The 19,690-nt window shown below is 37.3% G+C and overlaps 3 protein-coding genes across 3 annotated transcripts; 2 read left to right on the forward strand and 1 right to left on the reverse strand.

Moving 5' to 3' along the window:
- The first annotated feature begins 870 nt into the window (after positions 1–870).
- Positions 871–12,737, forward strand: LOC111790570 (DNA repair protein RAD50). Its single transcript, XM_023671527.1, has 27 exons — positions 871–1,296; positions 1,427–1,513; positions 1,735–1,902; positions 3,122–3,297; positions 3,803–3,917; positions 4,195–4,423; positions 4,950–5,128; positions 5,255–5,425; positions 5,547–5,651; positions 5,721–5,828; positions 5,938–6,149; positions 6,249–6,341; positions 7,097–7,224; positions 7,727–7,841; positions 7,953–8,082; positions 8,348–8,557; positions 8,844–9,052; positions 9,211–9,412; positions 9,841–10,010; positions 10,092–10,416; positions 10,639–10,764; positions 10,848–10,900; positions 11,297–11,447; positions 11,695–11,757; positions 11,836–11,969; positions 12,132–12,260; positions 12,368–12,737. Exons 1-27 carry the CDS (start codon positions 1,174–1,176, stop codon positions 12,405–12,407), a joined length of 3,951 nt encoding a protein of 1,316 aa, XP_023527295.1. The 5' UTR covers positions 871–1,173; the 3' UTR covers positions 12,408–12,737.
- A 774-nt stretch (positions 12,738–13,511) lies between these two features.
- LOC111790571 (adenosylhomocysteinase-like) lies at positions 13,512–16,005 on the forward strand. Its single transcript, XM_023671528.1, has 2 exons — positions 13,512–14,366; positions 15,042–16,005. The coding sequence occupies exons 1-2, from the start codon at positions 13,656–13,658 to the stop codon at positions 15,786–15,788; spliced, it is 1,458 nt and encodes a 485-aa protein (XP_023527296.1). The 5' UTR covers positions 13,512–13,655; the 3' UTR covers positions 15,789–16,005.
- A 2,304-nt stretch (positions 16,006–18,309) lies between these two features.
- On the reverse strand, positions 18,310–18,768 carry LOC111790305 (protein RALF-like 24). The gene has a single exon (XM_023671165.1). The coding sequence runs from the start codon at positions 18,766–18,768 to the stop codon at positions 18,310–18,312; it is 459 nt and encodes a 152-aa protein (XP_023526933.1).
- Positions 18,769–19,690: the final 922 nt, after the last annotated feature.

Below are 19,690 nucleotides of genomic sequence, written 5' to 3' on the forward strand. Positions count from 1 at the left end.
GACTCGGAAGCATTTTCCACACAATTTTTTGTTGCTTAGAAGTTTGGATAACATTCGAAAAGGGAAAAATAAATGAGATTAAAGGGGAAATGGAGAGGTCGAGTGGAGAACACGCGATAGCGTGCGCGTGGGAAGGGAAAGTTTAGGATTACTGCAAAACCACTTGCCTGAGCACATGGATTCTGTATTTGCAGCTTTTACATGTGGCACCCCCCTCTCTACCACAACTCACTGCAACCTCTTTCTTTCTGTCTAACACGTGTCGCCTTCTCATTCTTTCATTATTTAAAAAAAAAAAATTCTTTTAATTCTCAAGCTTGGATCTTTATTTAAATTTATATAAATTTAAACTTATTTAACTTTATATAAATTTATTTAAATTTATATATATATATATATATTTGTAGAAAATAGGGTGAAAATTTGCTGCTAAATTTGTATGATCATATTTTTTAAATAAATTTTCTATCATTATATATATATATTTAAAATATTAACTTTAAATAAAAAATTTAATAAATAATTTCCATGGTTCAAATAATAAAATAATAATTTAATAATATTTAAAAAAGAAAAATTAAGAATTAAAATAACTAGTATTTTTTATAATTGGACATATTTAAAAAAAAATTTAAACGATTGGGCGTTAAAAACGTATGGGCCGGAGAATCGGCCCAAAAACAAGCTCATTTCCGATGCTTACGTGGCGGGAGAAACGTAGATTGGGCCGGAATTAATTGCCCACAGGCCCAAAAGAATATAAATTGAAAGCCCAGGCCCAAAACTAAACAGCGGTCGATTGTTAGAGTCAAACCGAGATTCTGGCGCCATATATAAACCCTTGCCTCCACTGCCCGTCGTTGAAAAACTCCGACGGTACATTTCCCTGTTGGCGTCGTGATGACAAAGCTTCGTCATGGCGATGTATTGAGGAAGTGATACAGAATCTACGCTTGACGAGGAAGTGAAGTTCTAGTTTCTTCTGAGACATCTTCTTCAGTGTCAGCATTCTAATGCCGAATGAGCGTATGTCGATTATCAGAGTGAGAGCTTAATACTCCTTTCCCGCCATGGATGCAGTTGCTTATCGGCGGAATTTTTGCGTATGATCTTTCTTCGTGGACTTGCGCACTCTTTATTTTGAATTTTGGATAGCAGTAAAAAGAAGGAAAGATGAGTACAGTGGACAAGATGCTGATTAAAGGTATTCGGAGTTTCGACCCGGAAAATAGGAACGTCATCACCTTCTTCAAGCCCTTGACTCTGATCGTTGGCCCTAACGGTGCCGGGAAAACTGTAATTGCTTCTCGAATTCCATTTTGATTTAAGTAACCGGTGTTCGTGGTTTTTGCTTTGTATTTACTATAATATATGGCGATGAAGCACCTGCTTCGTCTTAATGGCGGTGACTTGGTTTTTTCCCCAGACCATAATTGAATGCTTGAAGCTCTCTTGTACCGGCGAGTTGCCTCCCAATGCCAGGTCTGGCCACAGCTTCATTCACGACCCGAAGGTCCGTCTGTTTTATCTCTTTTGGATTTTTCATCTGTTATGCTTTGTTCGTTGATGTAATATTGGTTTTGGATGGTTGGTGAATGGGACTAATTTATCCCTATGTAGGGCTTCCAATATTCTCAGCTCATGCAGCTTCGTCATTAAATAGAGGTTTTGGATTTTATTTTCTTAAAAGGCTTACTAGTTGGTCTCTCTGGGTCTTCTTGGACCCTTGTGTAGGTTGCAGGAGAGACAGAGACAAAGGGACAAATCAAGCTTCGGTTTAAGACAGCGGCAGGTAAGGATGTGGTATGCATAAGGTCATTCCAACTTACTCAGAAGGCATCGAAAATGGAGTATAAAGCAATAGAAAGCGTGCTTCAGACGATAAACCCACATACTGGCGAGGTGTTGCATTTTTTTTATTATTAATATTTATGTTTTTTTAAAATATATTATTAGTTTTTACTTCACTTAGACGGATTAAGAAGGTTTCTCAAGGTAAAGAAACGAGGATTGTAGGTTGAAATGAAGGGACTTTTGAGTGAAGTTACAAAGTTTCTTCTTGCTCATTAGAAACTTGGACATTTAGAGTTTCCTTTGATGCCAGATATAGGCGAAGTAGAATTAGGGTCGAGGAATTCGGCAGGGTGATGTCAGCGGTATGACAAGAGGATGGAACTGAGAATCTAGTGGACAGTCCAAGAAATGACAATTTTTTCATAATCAATGCAGGGATGTGTTGGGAGTGTGAAAACTACATCTTATGATGGATAAAAGAGGATTTTCAATTCAGAAGGAAGGGATATGGAGATTTGAAGGAAGTTTAAACAATTAAAGTGTAATTTTCTGGTAAAGGAGTTGAGGAACATAGGTTTAAGAGGAAAGAGGCAAACAAAGAGAGTGGGAAAGTCTGTCGGAGTAAGGTGGTTGAACTTGATGTTTCGAGATAAGTGAAGAAGACAGAAGAAGTAGTTGACCAAATTGAGGGAAGCAAGCATAGGGCTTCAACAAAATTTGTTGGGAGAAAGCAGTTATCTGTATTAGTTTCTTCCATAATTGTTGATATGATATTTTGGAATCCCTGAAGTATACACTCTTTGAAGCTTTCACATTGACTCGATAAGTTGCCAAGATGGATTTATGAAAAGGGCATAAATAGAAAGTGATGGCTCTCTCTTTGTTTGCCTTGTGGTTTCTTCATTGATGTCGAGAGGTGTCCTTGCTTTTGTTTGAATTCTTATACAATCTCTTGGTTCAATTTTTCATTTTAACGTTTTCACTACTTTCATTTTAACGTTTCATGGCAATTGTCATTTTCCCTTTTCTTAAAAGGAGCATTGCAATGTTTTCCTATAGAGCTTTCTATGTTTTCTTCTCATAGAAGCGAGGTATCCTCTTCCTGATGTAAATATTGACTTAATATTATCAGATTGTGTATGGGTTGTTTTTAAATGAGGTAGGTAAATAGCAATGATGCAGTTATTGTTGTCTGTGCTTTTGATCATGCATACTTGTTTGACGGAGTAATGGAAAGGGGATGTGGTGATTTAAGCTTTATGCTTTTGGTTAAATTTTGACATCCTTAATTCCAGTTATCACTGTTTCTGTTGTTGTAAAATTGCAGAAAGTTTGTCTCAGCTATAGATGTGCAGACATGGATAGGGAGATTCCTGCTTTAATGGGTGTGTCAAAGGCTATCCTGGAAAATGTGATATTTGTTCACCAAGATGAAGCTAACTGGCCATTGCAAGATCCTTCAACATTAAAGAAGAAATTTGATGATATCTTCTCTGCTACAAGGTACTGTTTCTATGTTTCCATGAAGTTGAAGTCTTTTGATGACTTGTCTCGACGTAATATGGCTAAATTATGCCCTTAAAATAGTAAATATATACAACATCGAATCCTCAAATGGAGTACTGTCATTGGCCAGACCAAGCGCCAACTTGTATCCAAGTTAAGACTAAATTGTCAATATCTTCTCTCTCTCTCTCTCTCATTAAAAACATTTATGAAAAATTATCACCTGATGGTCACTTGTCTATTTCGTATGATGCATAAATACTTTCTTTGCTGTTCTTAGAGGATCTGTTAACTTTCACTCTAGCCTCACAAGTCCTTACTAAGTTTATTTATATTATTACCTTTGGGAAACTTGACTTGTCAATGTATTGGAAAGCCTCTTTTCACATTCATGGTCTCTGGTCTTTGATTTGCACTTATTCTTCCTGACCTTCTATGCTTGGGGGAACGGTGATTGATGACATAAGTTCATATTTTAATTTTGGAGTATATTAATGACCAGATATACAAAGGCATTGGAGGTCATAAAGAAGCTTCACAAGGATCAGGCTCATGAAATAAAGACTTACAAACTAAAGTTGGAGAATCTTCAAACTTTAAAAGATGCAGCATATAAGGTTCTTGTTCATGTTTTCGATTCAAGAATATTGATGTCGAACCCTCCAATTTACGGAGATATCGATGGATATTTCCATTCTTGTATAGAGCAACTCTTCTCTCTCTTGTTACTGAATAGCGGTACACAACCATTAGCGACCCATTCTTTTGTGGTCCTATGATCTGTCCTTCAAGTTTTTATTTGATATTTTAAGTCTGAACGAGAGAAGGATGTTAGATATCTTCTGTACTTGGGCAAAGGAGTTGTCTTGCTGACATATTATCTCACTATTACAGCTCAGGGAAAGCATTTCTCAAGATCAGGAAAAAACAGAATCTGTTAAAAGTCAAATGCAGGAACTGGAGAAGAACATCCAAGATGTTGATGCCAAAATTCATCATGCTGAAACACTTTTGAAAGATGTGCGAAAACTACAGGACCAAATATCTACTAAGACTGCCGAAAGAAGCACTTTATTTAAGGAGCAGCAGAAGCAATATGCTGCTCTCGCTGAGGAGAATGAAGGTCAGTTCTAGTTGGAGATGAATAAATAGTTTCAAATTTCTTGATATGTTATAGGAACTTGGTAAAGAAATGGGAGGATAAGCATCCTTCGTTTAGTTCACATAGAATAAGAAATTACTGAATGCAACAATATATTCGATCATTTACAATGTGTAAGAGTGGTTGAATTTGTTTGTTTCATCGTTTGAATTTGGTATTTAAAACATTAGAGTGGTTCTTTTGCTCCTCTAAATTTAAGTGCAAGCCCTTCTTGTAATTTTTTTAATTGCGAACAGTTTATATCATTTTATTGCTTTCATTTTATTGCTTTCATTTTATTTTTCTATTTAGGAAAAGTTGATATCTTCTGAATTTTTTGTTGTCTGTATTTTACTAATTTCATTTTTTCTTTCCTTTGCCTGGTGACGTCATCATGTTTTTAATTTTCTCTCTATGGTCTTCAGTCGGTTGAANTTTTTTTTTTTTTTTTTTTTTTTTGGTGTGTTTGTGGGGGTTTCCTTCTCATTGACTTCTCTCCATTTGGTAGACACTGATGAAGAATTGAAGGAATGGAAAACCAAGTTTGAAGAAAGAATTGCTATTTTGGAGTCTAAAGTAAGCAAGTTGGAGAGGGAGATGAATGACATGGAGACAAAGAGTTCCTTTCTTAAGCAGACAATTAATGAATATATATGGGAGATAAGCAAGCTTCAAACAGAAGCCGAGGTCAGTCATCTTTGAAGCAAAAATTTAACAATTTTCTTCTTGCTTTTTACCACAAAAACGAATGGCTACGCATTGCCTTGAAATGTAGAAGAAGATGCCTCAGTACTTCTTAAACTTCTACTCCAGGTGCACATGTCATTGAAGAATGAACGTGATTCTACTATTAAAGAACTTTTTGCAAGACATAATCTTGGTTCTGTGCCAAATACTCCCTTTAGTGACGAAGTTGCATCCAACCTAACCAATAGAATAAAATCAAGACTGGTGGACCTTGACAAGGATATGCAAGATAAAAGGGTAACTTTCTTGGGACTTTATATTATCAAAGTTGGGGAATGATTTAGTATAGAACCAGTTTGTATCGGTTTTTTAAAACCGTTTCTTGAGAACCAATATAATAAGGGAGATGGAATTGCAGGTTTCAAATGATGTTGAACTTAAGACAGCGTGGGACTGCTACATGGGTGCAAATGATCGATGGAAAAATATCGAGGCCCAAAAACATGCTAAAGCTGACATTAAAGTACGTCTGAAATGATTTTGAAACTTCAAAAACTATATGTTGTTTACTCTATTAATTGACTTTATGCAGAGAGGAATCGTGAAAAGGATTGAAGCGAAGGAGAGCGAGCGAGATTCATTTGAACTTCAAATTTCTCATGTTGATCTTTCTCACATTGATGAAAGAGAAAAAAATATGGTTGGTAGTAGTTGTCCTACAATTTTTTTAAAATTTGGAATTGCATAGTTTTTCTTGGAGAGATAAATGAAGATGATCACATATGGACGTCATCTCTTGGTTATTGCAGCAAATTGAGGTCGAGAGAAAGACAAACCAGCTTGCTGAAAGAGAATTTGAATCAACAATACGTCAAAAGCAAAGTGATCTATATGGTATTGAGCAGAAAATCAAGGCTGTTAACAGAGAAAAGGACATTATGGCTGGTGACTCTGAGGACAGAGTAAAACTTGCTCTCAAGAAAGCGGAGTTAGATAATCATAAAAAGAAGCACAGAAAGATGTAAGTGAAGTATCTCTTTCTGGCTTATGTTTCATGCCATGTCAGCTTTAATTGCAAATGTTTATGCTTTTGCTTTCCTTTCCATACTTGTTTCTTCAGAATCGATGAGTACAAGGACAAAATTAGAGGAGTGCTGAAGGGGAGATTGCCTCCAGAGAAGGATTTGAAAAAAGAAATCACTCAAGCACTCAGGTTCTTCTAGTTCTATCCTCAATTCCTTTTCGCTATCTTCCCAAAGGATAATTCTAAAGTTGAATGCTTGACTGGATCAATTCTACCACATATACGATATTTGTAGATGATTATTCTGTTTACTTCAACTGATGAGGTGCTACTAGACAACTCTCTAACCTGTTAAAACAAAGAACTGTGGAACGATATAGACCGTATTTATAATTAAGGATCATGTGAGAGGCATGAAATTTGTTCAATTTCACATCTATCCCACTACATTCTATGTCATCGTATTTGCTTGGAATGCATTTTAAGATGACGGTTTTCTGTACACACTGTTCACAGCCGGAGGGACGGGGTAGCTATGCTATAAGGTTTCTGTTGTTTATTTGTTCTATACTTGGAAATATGTTCTTTAATCTTACATGGTTAGGTATGTTATATATAAATATTTAATTCTCTATTGCCGAGACATAATATCCTCCTCGGTAGAATAGTTGGGTTCTGCATTAAATTATTGGCCAAACCAATTTCCTGAGTTCTGAAGCATATCATTTTTGTACTTAGTGATTATCTATCATTTTTGAGTCCCATATTGACTTGGTGGCGTTCCCCCTTTCTTCTTTTCTTTAGCTTTTAGAATTCAGATGTTAGCTTAAAAAAGATTGGTCTTGTTGGGTGATCGAATAGAATGCGCTCTATAATCTTAGCAACAGGCACGGCCTTACCTTCCTTTCAAAGAGCAAGCTTAGTCTTCTTTTCTCTTATCTCAGGGCTGTTGGTATGGAGTATGATGACCTAAATTCTAAATCTCGTGAAGCCGAGAAGGATGTGAATATGTTGCAGATGAAAATACAGGAAGTTAATAACAACCTTTCCAGATATCAAAAGGAAATGGAGTGTGAGTTCTCCATTCTGTCAGTATTTTAGGAATGATACCATTCATAAATATTTTCTCTTCATTTATATTTTTTGATGTTTGTTGTTGAATTATTGTACGAAAATGGTTTTTCTACTTTTCTTTTATTTCATTCGTGTTTTAAGGTTGATTTGTTATTATGTTGGTTTCAATTTCTTTATGATACCTGAATATTTATGCAACATGGGTTTTCCCCATTAAAGGAACCTGCTAAAAGAAAATCCAAGTGTATAATATTTGAAGAAAAAGTCTTCACATAATATGTCTTTAAATTTACAGTTCCAATGAATTTAAATTTTTAGCACGTATTTGTGTTGTAAATCTTTTTTCTCCCAACCAACCCCCACCGCTATAGCAATACAATGATATCTAAATCCCTCCCCCGCTTTTTCAATGTCACTGGATACCACCATCCATTTTTCTCTATACAAGATTGTTTGATTGCAAATGTCTTTTCCATCAATTGTTTTTTGGTTTGATGCAGCAAGAAAGAGATTTGTTGAATCCAAACTCCAGTCCTTGGATCCACACTCTTTTAGTGTTGATTTGTATCTCAAGGCCTTGGAAGGGGCTAAGGAGAAAAAAGATGTGCAAAAAAGGTACAGTTGTGGCCTTAAACTTCATGATGCTGCAATTTTGAGATTTTAATTTTTATTGATCTAGTTTCTTTCTGATTTTGATTAACAAGGTTTTTGGTACATTACCTGCAGCAAGTACAATATTGCAGATGGTATGCGTCAAATGTTTGATCCATTTGAAAGAGTTGCCCGTGCTCATCATGTTTGCCCTTGTTGTGAGCGCCCCTTCACAGCAGAAGAAGAAGATGAATTTGTTAAAAAGGTTGAAAACTGTATCTTTCATGCCTCCGATTCTCTTTTCCACCTGAATGCTCTTATGCTTTTTCCTGCACATTTTTCCTTATGATTCATTCTTCTGTATCTTTAAGTAGTTCTTGATCTTCTTTATTTTGGTATTTTCTTTAATGTGAATTGTATCTACCTGGTAAAGTTTTTCTCTTGAATGTTGCTTTAACTCGGCTGCGTTATTTCTATCTCCGGAAAGTCTTTTTATTTATTGGTTTTTGATTGGTCTTTTCTAATTTCAGCAAAGAGTGAAGGCTGCAAGTTCTGCTGAGCATATGAAAGTGCTTGCCATGGAGTCTTCCAGCGCCGACTCCCATTTTCAGCATCTGGACAAGCTCCGCATGGTTTTTGAAGAATATGTCAAACTTAGCAATGAAACAATTCCTAAAGCAGAGAAAGAACTTCATCAGCTTAACGAAGAGCTGGATGAAAAGTCACAGGCCCTTGACGATGTAATTGGCATATCACCTTTTATGTTCTGCCTCTTCTTCTTCTTCTTCTTCTTCTTCTTCTTCCTTTTCGTCTTCTTCTTTCACTCAGGAAGATCACAAAAATAGAAATATAAGATATTTCAATTTGGAAAGGAGTAATTAATGACTCTTTTAATTCTTCTTTCTAGTGCTGAGAATTGATTTATGAAAGAGTCCTGAATTGATTTTATGACTGATGAAAAGTCACAGTCTGTTTTTCTTATTAAAGATATTTACAAGTAGTATGATGTAACCTATTTACCTGTAGGTGGTGGGCGTCTTAGCTCAAGTAAAGGCTGACCGGGACGCAGTTGAGAACTTGGTACAACCTATTGACACTGCCGACAGACTTTACCAAGAAATTCAAACTTGGCAAAAGCAAGTTGATGACTTGGTCTACAAGCTTGATTTTCGAGGGAAAGGTGTGAAAACAATGGAAGAAATTCAGTCAGAGCTGAATGCATTGCAAAACACCAAGTAACTAACTCACTTGATGTTATATCTATTGCATAAAATCATACTTTAAATTTTATTTGTTTACCCTTTAAGTCAATTACTAAGTGCTCTCTTCTTTCAGCTGATTTTTGTCTCTTTCTTATAACTGTAGAATAACTTTTTGTATTTTTTGGAAACAGAGATGGTTTACACAATGAACTAGAGAAGCTAAGGGATGAACAAAGATATATGGAAAATGATTTGTCCAACATTCAGATAAGGTGGCACACTCTTAGAGAGGAAAAAGTGAAAGCTGCCAATACTTTGCGTGACGTTAGGAAGGCAGAAGAAGAGTTGGACCGTCTGACTGAGGAAAGAGGTCAAGTCGATCTTGATGAGAAGGTAATTCTTTTTTCTTGCTCGAAAATAAAGGAAAATATGAATAAGAAAAACAAATTTCAAAGGTAAAAGGCCCTTGCAAGAAACGTGTCCATTCAAATACGATATAAAAGAACCAAAATCTGAAAAGTTATTCTCGATCTTGCAGTTCGCTCTAAAAATTCTCGATTTCCTCCCATAGAAGCAGCTTTGATATGAAGTAGAAATCGATAATTTTTTTTCCTCTGTAGGCTTTTCTCCCATAAATATTCACATAAAGGATAGAATAAAGATATCTTAGGAATATTGTGTATATGTCAAACAGATGCATAAATTTTCTTGATAGCCTTTAAGCAAAATGATGCAGGGAGAATTAGGTTAATCTTATATAATCCTAGGTTCATCCCCCTTTTACTATCTTTTTATGTACTAATCTTGCTATAATCTTGCAGCATTTGGAAGAAGCTCTTATCCCTTTGTCAAAGGAGAAAGACAAACTACTTAACGACTATAATGAACTAAAAGATAAACTTAATCATGAATACGAGGAGCTGGGTGACAAAAAGAGGAAATTTCAGCAGGAAGTCGAGACGCTTCTTAGAACAACTTCAAAGATTAAAGAGTACGTTCAACGAGTTTTCGAGTGATCTAAATGTCCTTTCATGCCCTCAAAGCTAATGTTTGGTTTGGTTTTACACTACAGGTACCTTGATTTAAAGAAAGGTGAGAGGCTAAAAGAACTGCAGGAAAAGAAAGCACAGGCTGAATCTCAGCTTCAAGGTTGTGACAGTAGGAAGCAGGAAATATTGGTTGAATTAAACAAAAGTAAGGACTTGATGCGGAATCAAGATCAATTAAGAAGGAACATTGAGGACAACTTGAACTACAGGAAAACAAAGGCTGAAGTCGATGAGCTTGCTCGTGATATTGAATCACTAGAAGAGCAAATTTTAAAGATCGGAGGGGTTTCAACCGTTGAGGCCGAACTAGGAAAACTGTCTCAGGACAGAGAGAGGCTATTGTCTGAGGTTTTTCTTTTCTTCTCCCTACAAATATGAAATCTTACTTATCTTTTCCATCTAGGCTGTGCATCCAATTAATATATAGTTACGTATTTCATTGATACACACGACTTTAATATCGATGCCTTGATCTTGTTTACTTTCACAAATTTTCTCCCACGCATTACTCAATATTTATATGAAGGTAGATAACATCCTGAATGGTTTTGTGTATTCATGTTGTAACAGCTAAACAGGTTTCATGGGACAATGTCTGTCTATCAAAGCAATATTTCAAAGAATAAAATTGATTTGAAGCATGCGCAATATAAGGACATTGACAAGCGGTATTTTGATCAGCTAATTCAACTTAAGGTTTGATATATATTTTTTCAGCAGCTAATAGGTTGTGTTTTTTCTAATTTGGTTCTATTGATAACCTTAGTATTTAATGACAGACAACTGAGATGGCAAACAAGGACTTGGACAGATATTACAATGCCCTTGACAAGTGAGCCTCTATAATGAGTTATAATTTTGAGGCTAAATTACGAGGAGTACCCTTAACCTTCCATAAACGTTTCAAAACTACTCTTAAAGTAGAAATTTGTTAGAATATTGGATGAAAATTTGGAGTTGGAATGATATACTAGTGACTCGAAACAGAGATTGGGACCTGAACGGTGTCACACCATTCCAACTCACCACCATACCCATTATGAGTTCCAGTTTCTATCCTAGATTCTAACGAGTTTCTACTTCTAGAGCAAGTCGATAATAATATTACTACTTTTAAAAGTTTAGGGGTATTTTTTAAACAAATATCAAACTTTTGGGGCATTTTTGTAATTTAGCCTTGTAAGATTTCTTTTATATATGAAGAATTGTGTTTTTTTCTTTATTTCAGGGCACTCATGCGCTTCCACAGCATGAAAATGGAGGAAATAAATAAAATTATAAGGGAGTTGTGGCAACAAACATATAGGGGACAAGATATTGACTATATAAGTATTCACTCAGATTCTGAGGGTGCAGGAACTCGTTCATATAGCTACAAGGTCCGCTAGCTCTCTATTACCGCTGCTTTCTTTGTCGGTCTCTTTTTTATTATATATTCAATGATAGTCATGTATTGTAATGGCCCAAGCCTACCGCTAATAGATATTGTCTTCTTTCGGTTTTCCATTTCGGGCTTTCCCTCAAGGTTTTAAAACGCGTCTGCTAGGGAGAGATTTTCATACCCTTATAAAGAATGTTTCATTATCCTCCCTAACCGATGTAGGATCTCATATGTATACTGTTCAGGTTCTCATGCAGACGGGTGATGCTGAACTAGAAATGAGAGGAAGGTGCAGTGCTGGTCAAAAGGTAGGGTCCAATTCCATTCCTCTGTTTATAATATCCCCTCTTTCCTTTGAAGAATTAATACTAATATCATAGTTACAGGTTCTTGCCTCTCTTATAATTCGATTAGCATTGGCTGAAACGTTCTGCCTCAACTGCGGAATACTCGCTCTAGACGAGCCAACCACCAATCTAGATGGTCCAAATGCCGAAAGTCTTGCTGCAGCTCTTCTACGGTATTGATATACGCATTCGTTTATTTCGTTTTGATTCCGCTTTGATGTATGGTTCCAACCTGGTAAAAGAACTGTGCTGTTGACTGTTAAGATAGTCGAGGCGAACGAAATTTGCCTTTGCGACCAAACGTATGATTGGTAGGATTCCATCTTTTTCTGCAGAATCATGGAGGACAGGAAAGGGCAGGAGAACTTTCAGCTCATAGTAATTACACACGACGAGCGTTTCGCTCAGCTAATTGGTCAGAGACAGCACGCAGAGAAGTATTATCGTGTGACGAAAGACGACCTGTAAGGCTCTCACTACATATATGTGTGTGTGTATCAATTTGGTGTATTTGTAGCGTTATTTACACAGATTTTATTGTCCTTATTCTATTGCTAATTCTGCTTTACAGTCAGCATAGCATAATAGAAAGCCAGGAGATATTTGATTGAAGCCATGGAAGAATGTTAGTACTTCATTTGAATGGTAAAGCAATGGGTTTGTGTGGGAATGGTCAGGACGTCACTGGGCGGTGACACAGAAACATGACAGGCAACTGAACAAGCCATAGGGACACCTCGGAGTGGAGGGCAATTTGGTCCTTTTGCCCTTTTCACCAACCTCACCTGATGCTGACGTGTACCAACCCCACCAATCAACTTGCAAGTGTACGCATAACCACTGTACTTACCCGCACCTGATCACCAACAGCTGTACTTTCAAAATGTGCATTACAATGGGAATTTTTCAAGTATATATATATATTATGAGATTGTTCTCAATTGTAATTATCTTAGAAACTCCTTTAGAGGAAGGAATTTATACCTTTTTAATTATTTTACTTTTAAATGATATTATCAAAATAAAAAAAAAAAAAAAAAAAAGAATTATGTAGGAAATTTCAATAATTGAGAGCTTTGCCTTCTTAAAGATAGGTTGTTCGAGTGAAAATTTCTTTGGGGTGATTTTTTTCAGACTGCATGTGGCACTCGTTTGAAAAACGTTCAAGCGAAAAGTCGGCTTTATTCTGTAATTAGGGATGATTTTTGGGCCTTACTCGTGATTTTATAGAAAAAGAATAGCAACAAACTATTTAAAATATATTTTACAATATTATTGAAAATGGAAATTAAATCTATTTTCTTTTTGAACTTTTGTATTTTTTTTAGTTTTAATCAATGAAAAAAGTTTTAAAAAAATGGAGGGAAGGGGAGGAGAGGAAATTAGGATCCTCACCGTACAAACGATCGAACGATTAACGGAAAACGATCTAATTTCCCGCGCTGAACGTTAAGAAATGGACGAACACTCCTCCAATGGACAGTCAACACGTGTCACTCTTATGGTCCAAGTGGGCCCCGCATAACTCCCGTGTAGAATGCACGCTGCTTTTACCAGATCCACGAACCCCCCCCCCCCCCCCGAGACCACATATCTCATCACAGATAAAACGTCGTCATTAAATCTCAACCGTCCATCACACTCCCATTAGAGCCTATATAAACTCCCTCCATACTCCATCTGCCTCGACTCGCTCATCTGAAACACACAAAAATCCCCATAGCCACTTTCAAATTCGAATCTCAGAAGAAATAAAGTACAGAAATCAAAATTGAAACGAAAGTTCCATTTCGTTTCGTTTGAATTCGATTTGATTTCTTTTTGTTTGGTCATTTTTTTAAATTCAATTTTGATTAGCAATGTCTCTGTTAGTAGACAAAACCAGCAGTGGCCGTGAGTACAAGGTCAGGGACATGGCGCAAGCCGATTTCGGTCGCCTCGAAATCGATCTCGCCGAGGTTGAAATGCCTGGATTAATGGCTTGCAGAACTGAATATGGAAAATCGCAGCCTTTCAAAGGAGCAAAAATCACCGGATCTCTTCACATGACGATCCAAACTGCCGTCCTCATCGAAACCTTAACCGCTCTAGGCGCCGAGGTCCGTTGGTGCTCCTGCAACATTTTCTCAACTCAGGATCACGCTGCTGCGGCCACTGCTCGCGACAGCGCCGCCGTGTTCGCTTGGAAGGGAGAGACTCTGCAGGAGTATTGGTGGTGCACGGAGCGGTCCTTGGATTGGGGCCCCGACGGTGGTCCGGATCTCATTGTCGACGATGGTGGCGATGCTACGATGTTGATCCACGAAGGAGTGAAGGCAGAGGAGATCTTTGAAAAATCAGGGACGCTACCGGATCCTTCTTCAACTACGAACGCCGAGTTTCAAATCGTTCTCACCATTGTTCGAGATGGATTGAAGACGAATCCTAAGAGGTACCACAAGATGAAGGAGAGATTGGTCGGTGTCTCTGAGGAGACGACCACCGGTGTGAAGAGGTTGTACCAGATGCAAACTAATGGAACTTTGCTGTTCCCTGCCATTAATGTCAATGACTCTGTCACTAAGAGCAAGGTAATAATTGTTTGGGTTGCGGATGAAAGTCCCACGTCTAGGGACTAATGAGTTTATATCTCTTCCCTTCCCTTGCCTCCATCGAGAAATAGAATGGACTAATCTTAAGGCAAAGGGTCTAGGGACTAATGAATTTATATCTCTTCCCTTCCCTTGCCTCCATCGAGAACGGACTAATCTTAAGGCAAAGGGGCGAGAAACTCAATACCACTATTCTTGAACAACTTGGAATTGAGTTTTCCTTCTTTTCGCACTATTACGGGTGACTACGGATTCGAGCCATAACACACGGTTTCATAAAACCGTACTATTTTTCGATCTAAATAAAGTAGGTTTTACATGAAGAAGATTTGGCTCAGTATGTTCTGTTCGATACGTTTAGAAAAAGAACCCAACTCAAGGAACTGGAGTTACATCTCTTTTCTATTTCCGTTCATCTAATACTTTGGTACGTTTAGAAAAAGAACCCAACTCAAGGAACTGGAGTTACATCTCTTTTCTATTTCCGTTCATCTAATACTTTGGTTATCACTAATTTTGTGCTTGAATTCTTTGTCACTAAGAGTGGGGGCGAATTATTTAGTACATTTGTGCTTGAATCTGGCTGTTTTTGAGATCTTGTATGAACATTTCATGGATTGATTAAGCAATTGCTTTGAATACTTGATGAAACAGTTTGATAACTTGTACGGTTGCCGCCACTCACTTCCAGATGGTCTGATGAGAGCTACTGATGTTATGATTGCTGGCAAGGTTGCTGTTGTGTGTGGCTATGGAGATGTTGGCAAGGGTTGTGCTTTTGCCCTCAAACAAGGAGGAGCTCGTGTCATCATCACGGAGATCGACCCGATTTGCGCCCTCCAGGCATTGATGGAAGGCTTCCAGGTCTTGCCACTTGAGGATGTGGTATCACAGGCAGACATTTTCGTCACCACCACAGGCAACAAGGACATCATCATGGTGAGTGATATGAGGAAGATGAAGAACAATGCAATTGTTTGCAACATTGGTCACTTTGATAACGAGATCGACATGAATGGGCTCGAGACTTACCCCGGAGTGAAGCGCATTACGATCAAGCCTCAAACTGATAGGTGGGTGTTCCCCGATACGAACTCGGGCATCATCGTGTTGGCGGAGGGGCGGCTGATGAACTTAGGATGTGCCACTGGCCACCCCAGCTTTGTGATGTCCTGTTCATTCACAAACCAAGTGATCGCACAGCTTGAGCTTTGGAATGAGAGGAAGTCTGGAAAATATGAGAAGAAAGTGTACGTTTTGCCTAAGCGTCTAGATGAGAAAGTTGCTGCTCTTCACCTAGGCAAGCTTGGAGCTAAGCTCACTAAGCTCAGTAAGGACCAAGCTGATTACATTAGTGTCCCCATTGAAGGTCCTTACAAGCCCGATCACTACCGGTACTGAAAGGACGGTGGGACGGGGCAGTATCGGTCGGGACGATCCAATTTTAAGTTGTTTTGTCAAAGATCAAATGGATTGAATAAGGTTGGGTTGGTTTGTGTGGGATTGGCTGCAATTTTCTGAAAGTGATGTTGCTGAGGACCAATGGGATCCAAAAGCTGTGGCTACAATGTATGAAGTTCAAAGGCAATTCCATTTATAACAACAAATTCTTTTAACTTATCATTAATAATTCAACACTACTTTCTACAAAACCACATAAATAAATCTTCATGCTCGATCTCAATGAACAAAACATCCTGGTGTTGATATTTGCTTCTGGGCGCAACAGTTGAAGGGATCCCAACAACAAGCTTCAAAATTACATTCTCAGAGTTAAATCACAGTATAATCTTCTAGATTCAAGAATATACGAGTAATATAAACCATAAACATGGTTTAAATATTATTTTAGTCTCTCTAAGAGATATTATCCGTTTTAGCTCGTTATGTATTGCCGTCAATCTCACGGTTTTAAAACGTGTTTCTCCCCTCTCTAACTGAGTGGGAGCTCACAATCTACCCTTTTGGAGCCGTTTCTCCCCTCTCTAACTGAGTGGGAGCTCACAATCTCTACCCCTTTGGAGCCGTTTCTCCCCTCTCTAACTGAGTCGGATCTCACAATCCACCCCTCTAGAGCCAGCAATCGCTTGGTATTTACCGGGTCTTAAGAGGTTTCCACACCCTTTAAGGATGTTTCGTTCCCCTCTTCAACCATTGTGGGATCTCACGTAAAAGGATCTACATTTCATATTAGTTGTTCACACAATCTGATTCAAAATTTCTATGGAAAGCCGTAAAGAACAACATGGTAGACTACTTAGAGATCTGCTAAAAGTGATGCATAAAGGAGAAAAGCTTACATAGAATCATAGATCATATAAGCTTAATCTCTAATCCTAAATTTGTTTAAACATCCCTAGAACTTCCCAAATATGACAGAGGATTCAACGTATCTATCTACCCATGGAATTCGGTCCAAGACAATGTCTTAAGTTTGATAAGACAATCCAGAACAGTAGTTGGTATCAAGTCAGATATCTCACGACAGGTAGGGGTGATCATCAGTCAGTCGGAGATCATTGGTTTTGAAGGGCATTGTGACACTGACCAACTCACTACATTGGTTCTCACTCGGTTCTACCGAGAAAACATTGAAAAATGTGAAAGAAAGGAGGGATGAAACGACTGGGTTACTGCATATGACAATAGACAATGAAGAAGACATAGAGAAGAAGAGAAGAGAAAGGAGAAGGCCTGCATTCAACACATACATACACACGTCGATCGACAGATTCAACACCGATCGAACCGGTATTCAACACCGATCGAACCCCGGTAAGTACACCGTCAGTTTTTTCAGGCCAGTTTTTTGGTGTTGTTTATGTTTGATCACCTTCACTCCCAGGAATATGCCCCAAGATATCTTCACCTCTCTCTCTCTCAATAGACTTGGTTTCGTGAAAATTACTAGTTCTTCTCCTACAATTTTCCATGTACTTCACAAAAGTTGATTTCTTCACACCACAATGTCCCCGTTGTCCTAATTGTGATATACATTTCACAAGAGTCTCCAGAAAACTTGCCTTGGGAAAGCACTTTCAGCACATTTTCCTATACTAACAGGTCGCACTATAATAGCATAACAAGTACACCGTTAGCAGATCTTGTCCTTTTGAGGCTTTTCTTTTCGGGTTTACCCTCAAGTTTTTTTATAATGTGTCGGCTAGGGAGAGGTTACCACACCTTTATAAAAAATGTTTCGTTCTCTCCTCCAACCGACGTGGCACATTCACACCCCATATCACGTTTCATATCTTTACATCCTCCTTATACCAATGAATCCCCATTTCCAGCAAAGAAAAAACAACCAGGAGGGAAAGCACTTAATGATTTCTAGTATAGTCGAGATCATAAAATCAGTACTTCCCTCTTCCATCGCAGTAGATTTATCAATTTTAATAATCTATTAGGATTCCATCACACCCAGAAAAGAAAAATCAACGTCATGAAAGCGTCTGACAATCAAAGATCTTCTGATTTCATAACTCAACTCAACCCCAACCCTTATCACAACTTCAAATCAAGTTATCTTCTTCTTCATAAACCAGTAACTAAGTTGCCTGAAGATCTAAGAAGAAAAGCTTTCTTCATTCCTATCTTCTTCTTCTTCTTCTTTTAAATGGGAACAGAAGAGAAGGATATCAGTTATGAAGACCCAATTGGCCAAATTTAGGATTGCTAGATGAAATCACAGACTCCAGTCCACAAAATCCTTAAAACCAGAGAGCAGAGTCAAATCTCGAGGTTTTCCCCCACAGGAAAGCCCAGTCTCTCAAGAGATCAACAATGCACCACACTGGCACAGTCATTAAAACCCAGATATACCATTATAAAAAAAAGACCAACAATTAAAAGAATAACAATTAAAAGAATAAATAAATAGCAACTCTAATTTCTCACCTTACTAGTGCCGTCATCATCATCAAGTGTTTATGTCGTGCACATCCCTAGCACATCTGGTAATGACCTCGCAGCCTCTGTCATAAGAATTTGCTGGACCAGGATGGCATTCATAATATGAAACGCCTGGTCTTGAACAAGGAACCATGTCCCTCCTAAGGGTGTCATAGCTTATATACTTCTTCTGCATCATCAGAACTCTCCTACTGACTTCTGATTCCATTTCTGGCTCAGTCAGGCACTCCCCGATCTTCTGATTGCAAACCCCTTTTGCCATAACATCGATTTCACTGCCCTTCAAAGATCTAAGATCAAGAATCGCATCACAGAATGAGAAATGGGTCTGCAGGAAAACAAGTGGAAGAAGGATGGAAAAAAGGAAGAAGAGAGTGGGATTTGGCATTTTGAAGCTGTTCTTCACTGTTTCGTCTCCTTCTCCAGCAATATGGGCTCTGAATGTGAGATTTGGTTGAATGGTCATAAATAGTAATGCTTTTTTGCCTCCGTTTTACCAAAAGTAAATGGAAACCCATAAGTTTAAAATGAAAATGAAACCTTTCTCTATCAACAGAAGTTCGTTGTTATACATTGTCAACCACTCCTCAGAATTCACACAGACGAGGATTTTGCATATAATTTTATGACATGAAAGCATATTCTATAAACATAGAAATTTCACTTTTCAAAAAAAAAAAAAAAAAAAAAAAAAAAAAAAAAAAAAAAAAAAGGAATCTATTTCTTTTCTATGAGTTTAAAGATAGTTCTGACTTTGAGAGACAACAGTGTGTTTGTATGATAAGTGATAACTTGAAATAGAGTTCTCTTTGTGACAAGTCAATTGATACTTATTCCTTCCTCCTCGTGGATTGCAAGCAGCTAATTTTTAAAAAAGAAAAAAATAGTAATTATTCTATATTTCCTTAAGAAAATCACGTACTCCAAAAATACCATTTTACTATTTGGTACGGTCAAAAAAATTGTAGCCAAATGATTTATTTCCCAATTAAGATTTTTAAAAAAAATTAAGTTCCACCAAAATTAACATTTATTTCTTTAATTTTATTTACTAAAAATACTTTAAAACGGGACTCTAAAAGAAATTACAAAACAGATCTTGTTTATAAAAGAAAACTGTGTTTTTTTCCCCAGAAACATCAACCTAGTTTAGTTATCTATAATCGACTCAATAAATACTAAATAAAATTTAAATTTCTTGGAAAGAAAAGAAAAAAATTGAACTACATAGTGAATAAGATGGACAGGAATCCCGACCACTGAGCTTCGATGGATTTTTAAATCCCCTACCCGACCCGACCATTAATTATAATATTTATATTTAAAAATAAAATCTAAAATATAAAATATTAAAAAATATATATATAAAAAATATTAAAAAAAAAACC

This window comes from Cucurbita pepo, chromosome LG03 (genome assembly GCF_002806865.2).
Source record: "Cucurbita pepo subsp. pepo cultivar mu-cu-16 chromosome LG03, ASM280686v2, whole genome shotgun sequence".
Lineage (NCBI taxonomy): Eukaryota > Viridiplantae > Streptophyta > Magnoliopsida > Cucurbitales > Cucurbitaceae > Cucurbita > Cucurbita pepo.

Bases quoted from the DNA above. Each gene is read 5' to 3' on its own strand.
- LOC111790570 (XM_023671527.1), top strand. From the start codon at position 1,174: ATGAGTACAGTGGACAAGATGCTGATTAAAGGTATTCGGAGTTTCGAC. The intron at 6,342-7,096 runs GTTCTTCTAGTT...CTCTTATCTCAG, and splicing joins GAAATCACTCAAGCACTCAG to GGCTGTTGGTATGGAGTATG. The intron at 7,842-7,952 runs GTACAGTTGTGG...CATTACCTGCAG, and splicing joins AAAAAAGATGTGCAAAAAAG to CAAGTACAATATTGCAGATG.
- LOC111790571 (XM_023671528.1), top strand. From the start codon at position 13,656: ATGTCTCTGTTAGTAGACAAAACCAGCAGTGGCCGTGAGTACAAGGTC. The intron at 14,367-15,041 runs GTAATAATTGTT...TTGATGAAACAG, and splicing joins ACTCTGTCACTAAGAGCAAG to TTTGATAACTTGTACGGTTG.
- LOC111790305 (XM_023671165.1), bottom strand. From the start codon at position 18,768: ATGACCATTCAACCAAATCTCACATTCAGAGCCCATATTGCTGGAGAA.